We start from the raw sequence: 5,872 nt of genomic DNA, 5'->3' as shown, positions 1-5,872 counted from the left end.
CATACCATACCAAACCGTACCGTACCATACCATGCCATACCATACCAAACCGTACCATACCATATCACGCCATACCATACCACACCACAATCATACCATCCCATATCAAACCATACCGTACCATACTTTACCATACCATACCATGCCAAACTATTAATTCAACCTTTATTTAGACAGGTTAATCCCACTGAGCCATACCATACCATACCACACCACAACCATACCAAACCATACCGTACCATACCATATCATATCATGCCATACCATACCACACCACAATCATACCATACCAAACTATACTGTACTATACCGTGCTATACCAAACCATACCATACCAAACCATACCATACCATACCAAACCATACATACCATCCATATCATACCATACCAGCTTTATTAATAAAGCACTTTAAGCTGTAATCACAACACATATTAAAAGCCTAATTAAAAATCCAATTAAACCAGCCTCAAATTGAAAAGAAAAACATGTAAAACCAATTAAAATAATTGAGACTAAAAACCAACATCTCAGATGGGGTCAAAAGCCAAAGAGAAGAAATGGGTTTTAAGAAGGGATTTAAAACAAGACAGAGAAGAAGCCTATCTATGGCCAAAGACAGGTCATTCCACATCTTAGGAGCAGCAGCAGAGAAAGTATGATCCTCTTGAAGATTTGTTTAGTTTTTAGGATGCTCAAGAGCAGCTGGTCTGCTGACCTGAGAGAACAGGAGGGGGTACAGTAGTGTAGCAGCTCAGTGAGGTGGATGGATGGATGGATGGATGGATGGATGGATGGATGGATGGATGGGTAGGTAGGTAGATGCTGGTAACCAACCAATGTGTGTCTGTTTGTGTGAGAGAAACACTGAATAGGACCTGTTTTTTAATGATCTTGTCAAAAATCCTTTTATTCTCTGTATTTGTATCCTTTAACCAAAAGAAAACAAAACAACAACAAAAAAAAAAAAACAAAGTTTCCCAAAGAGTTGGAGTCAAGGTGAAATTGATTTAATTCAAGTAAAAGATGCACTAATTTCTGATGAGTGCTACCACAACAGTTTATTTCTCTGCTCATTTTCTTATTGCGGCAAAAATACGGCAGCAACAGAATCAGCCTTCATAGGGCTGCAGGGCAACTCAGGCACTTATCAGTGTGGCCGGTGTATTTATGCATGAACAAACACAAGGACAGCTAAGACACATGAACATGTTCAGAAACATGTTTGCTGTCAGCTGAAATGAAAACTCTGCAGCATCAACTCGTGCAAAATTATTGGTTTAAAAAAAAAATCACCCATTAAAGAGACTCGAATTCTGACAAAAGAAGATAAGTGTACAATATTCAACATTAAACAACCCATGCGAAAAACCTTGGATCTAAAAATAAAAAATATTGTAATTGCTATCACAACATTCTAATTTATTTTATGTAGTATAAAATAATTTGCTTCAACCTTCATTTTAAAAGAGGCATGGAAAACATTTGATCCTGGCACATATTGCTAAAAACACTTTGTCTGTGTTCACAACGTTTAGCAGAGAAATTGAAATAAAGCATACTGGAACAATGAAATGACAACAGTGGATTTATGTTACTGTGGCAGAGTGCTACAGCCTCTGTAATTTAAACTAAATTTGGATTAAAATAATGCAACATGTTTTTATTTTCCTTAAGACAGAGCTGCATGTGCATGTGTAAATAACGTTAGTTTTTATTATTTTAATTATTTTAATTTCAATAATCGTTGTTTGCTGCAGCAGGATATCATGTCACATAATGCTGAGAAATCAGTGTCATGCACATAAACTATTTTAAGTCCGCATTAAGAAAAACTTTGAAAACTCAATGACTTCAACTGACATCTAGTCATAAGTGGTTAAAAAATATAAAGTTAAAATCTGGTTAAAAGAGATTTGATCACTGTTACTGGTTTGCAAAACATTTTCTTTGTCATGATCGTCATTCTCTGCCACCTGCCACGCCCACTTCCTCGCCACTCATCAGTGTTCATGCCCTGCACCAGCTCCACGCCCTATTTAAGAGCCCATCCATGACTAACCTTGGCGGGATTATACTAACAAGGATCAGGTTTTTGGATTTGGTAAAACAGCCAAAAAAACAAACAGTCGAAGCTTGATATGATGACGTCACCGTAACTGGTGGAGGAGCAGTTGCAGCATAATGCTGTGGACAGTTTGAACAGTGGAGCAATCCACGGTCATGGTCCAAAAGGTTAAGCAGGGGTCATGCACGGTGAGTCAGAGGCCCAAGAATAAATCCAGTGGGCAGTCCATAATCAAAAATCCATAAGGCAGAAAAGGTAGTCGTTACCAGGGTCAGATGGGCAGACAAAACCAGACAAGGAGCAGGAGGAGCGGTAAATCTACAAGATGAGGCGTGAGGTCGAATTCAAAGAACAAGGTATTAGGTCGAGACGAGAACGTTGGGCGTGAACAAGAACAAGATGGCTGGATATCTAATACCATGAAGGGTTCGATAATCTGGCCGAGGTTAGTCGTGGATGGGGCTCTTAAATAGGATGTGGAGCAGGTGCAGGTCGTGAGCGCTGAAGAGCGGTGGGGAAGTGGGCGTGGAATGTGGCAGAGAACGGTGATCATGGCAACTTTATAATAAATACCTTTTAGTTTTATTATTAATATTATTTTCTGGAGAATCAGATAAAAAAGGGATGCTGAGATGTTTTCTTACGACTCCGTATCTCAATATGCCGTAGAAATTCAAGGCAGACATGTCAAAGTGTAATGGAGGTATTAGATTATGCAATTGAGTCAGTGATAGCTAGAGGCAGTCGCCTACAATGAAAAGCTGTTTATCTGTGCAGAAACTCCTAAAAGTAACATCTATAACCATAAATGAAGCAGGAAAGGATAAAGAAAGAAGAACAAGGAGGTAAAGCAGGGCTCATCTTTTCAACACTGATGAAATCTCTTGAAATCATCAGTAAGACATGTGGTAGTTGTGTGGAAATGTAGAGCAATAACACCTTTTTTTTGTCAACAGCAGTCAGTCGCCAGCATGTCAATGTCGAGGTTTATTACACAGCAATTAGCTCAGCAAAAATGGTGGCAACTAGATTCACCGGGACCAAGCAGCATGAAAACAAACAATGAACAGACTGAGAAGGAATGAGAGCAGATGGTGAGAAAAGTGACAGCGCTGCGGAGTTAAACCAACATCAGAGGTCCCAGCTGAGAGACACAAACAAACACATGCTCCTCGCTCATACTTACATCGATCATATCTGAGACGTCGTGGATGTAATATTTCGCCACCACTGCATTAGTTGCTGCCAGGTTCAGCAAATAGTCATTTCGAGCTTTAGTGCATTTCAGCTTATTTTCTGAATACTTGGCTTGCCTCTGAGAAGAGAAGAGACAAAGCAGATGAAGAAAAAAAACACATCTGTGCAGCAAAATCAAGCAGCTGGGGGAGTTTAAGTATGAATCGTGAAACAGGTACAAGTAGAAATGGTTGGAAGGTTTAACAAAATAGATTCTAGAGATGATAACAGATAACTGAGAATATATGAGTTAGATATGTCTGTACTGTCGTTCAAATGGCAGGAAGTTATTTTTAGAGCTTGTCTAAATGTTTAAAGGTGATCAAAGCTTTAATATAAACCTTTAAAGCTTAGAAATCAACATTTTTTTGTTTAATTTGTTTAATAAATGCAAGTACCGTAATTTCCAGACAAATGAGCACACCTGAATATAAGCCGCGTTGACTAAATTTAAAAAGAAACAATTTTTTGTACATATATAGGCCATGCATGTGTATAGTATAAGCCCATGTTGTACATGAGATATTTACACAGAAAGATTTTTTAAAACTTTTAATAAAATATGTACCGGTAACATACACAAATACGTACAGTAAATATTTTTTTCTCAACAGTGCCTGTAACACGGCTGGTTAAAAAAATTAAATAAATACAGTAGCCTACCAGGAAGTCATTGATCACTATCTTCATCTTCCTCCTGTGCACTAAAACCACTAAAGTCATCTTCTCCAGTGTCAGAATTGAACAACCTCAGAAAAACGTCATCACACACATCCTCAGTCTCTCTTTCATTGTCGCTCTCAATGTCACTTTCGTCATGAAGCAAATTCACAATTTGATTTGATTTACGATTTATACTCAGGCTATTTTAAGTGGCTGCAAATACTTTGTTGTGTACAACAAAAACCCATAGACTGGGGAGGAGAGGAGAGAATGGGGAGGGAGGAAAACAGTTTTTTTTCCCCCTCTCCAGTGGACCAACGAAACCAAGTTTTATTGGTCATTTTTTTTTACCTTTATTCATACAGGTAGTCTCACATTTATTTATGAGGACCCACCCCCAAAAGAGACGTGTATTGGGCCGCTATGTGAGCACCCGGATGTGATGGGGCTAAACGTTTTGGTGGCATGAAGCTTGTTAGCCCGTCCAAAAACAAAAATAAAACATAAATTAGCCTCAGATAAGCCGCGGTGTTCAAAGCGTGTGGAAAAAGTAGCAGCTTATAGACCAGAAATTACGGTAGGTAGGTTTTCTTACATTTCCTTGAAGCCAAACAAACCTTAACTCATTGATAACTCTCATAACAAAATGAGATGTATTTCCTGTTGAACTAGCATTATTGTTGTCCTGCACTTACATTCAGACCTGAACTTACTGCATTGAATTCAAAGAAATAATAAGGTAGTATAAAAGTAGCCTCATTCCCTTCAGAAGAAGCTCACTTGTATAATTTACTACATAATAGGGGTTTTAATTTACTACATAGTAGGGTTTTTTCTAATGTTAAAATAAATTTGGTGCAAAAGAACCAATTTCAATGAACTTCCTGGTACAGTCACAAGAAAAAAGCCAAAGTTTCTCTGCAGTGGTGTTTTATAAAAAAGTGAGCAGCTATAGATGCAGGTGGCGTCTGTGAAGGAACAAAGCAGTCTTTGATTTTTCTGAAACTAAAAGGGATTTCTTCATTTGCATGAAGAAATTCTTGAACGAGCTCCGAATATAAAACGCATGGTGGCATCTGAAGTAGAGAATGCTCCAGAGACCAAAAGCCCGACATGGCTGGCAGAGGAACCAGAAATCTGTGTAAGATGGTTAGGGACTTCTGTTGCGGTTACAAATCCTATGGCAGTGTAACAAAAAATGACTCTTTATTCTTACACCTGCTTACCTTCTCTTTACAATTAATACAGTATAAAGTTCTTTATAGAGTACATTATACAGGTCAGCGAATGTTTCGGATGGGATTTACATCATCTAACAACTGCTCACAGTGCACAGGCAATATTCCTGATGATTATATCCATGCACTCTGGTTCTGCCCACCCGTTCAGAGGTTCTGGGTCCAGGTTTGTGAAGACTTGTCTAAATGTCTGAAATGTAATATTCCACTCTCTCCATCTGTTTGCTTATTGGCTATCTTGGAAGATGTTACCCTGGAAAAAAATACATGTCGCATGATTTTCACTGCCTTATGCATCGCAAAGAAAACCATACTCCTGAATTGGAAAAATAAAAATAATCTTAGTATTAATCAGTATAAAAATCTGCTGTTAGATCATATTAGTCTTGAAACAGCATCTGCCGACACATTGGATCAATCTCTGTGGGCTCCTTTGATCGGCTCCGTTACATAGTGAGGGTGGGTAGTCTGGGATCTGACCTTGTGGGGCCTTGGGGTTGATGTGGAGGTGGGTGTATGGGTTTGGGGCCCCGGGGGGGTTGCCGGGGGCTGGGCTCTTGGGGGTACCTGGGCAGGGGGGCACTGCTTTCCCTCTGGGGAGGGCCTGGGTGGTTCTGGGGGATGTCTGCTGGTGGCTGCATGCAGGCCCTCAGGTGGTCTATGGCGGCG

The 5,872-nt window shown here is 39.4% G+C and overlaps 1 protein-coding gene across 1 annotated transcript in view; it reads right to left on the bottom strand.

The window, feature by feature from the left end:
- srgap3 (SLIT-ROBO Rho GTPase activating protein 3) overlaps positions 1 to 5,872 on the bottom strand; it is an 89,597-nt gene that overhangs the window by 20,560 nt on the left and 63,165 nt on the right. Inside the window, exon 5 of the mRNA XM_037679867.1 lies at positions 3,253 to 3,381. Coding sequence (XP_037535795.1) covers positions 3,253 to 3,381 — 129 coding nt within the window. The remainder of the gene's footprint in view (positions 1 to 3,252; positions 3,382 to 5,872) is intronic.

The sequence above is a fragment of the Nematolebias whitei genome, chromosome 7 (assembly GCF_014905685.2).
Source record: "Nematolebias whitei isolate Nwh7 chromosome 7, NemWhi1, whole genome shotgun sequence".
NCBI classification, from domain to species: domain Eukaryota; kingdom Metazoa; phylum Chordata; class Actinopteri; order Cyprinodontiformes; family Rivulidae; genus Nematolebias; species Nematolebias whitei.
The sequence above is the reverse complement of the archived record's forward strand: the minus strand, read 5'-3'. Positions and strand labels throughout refer to the sequence as shown.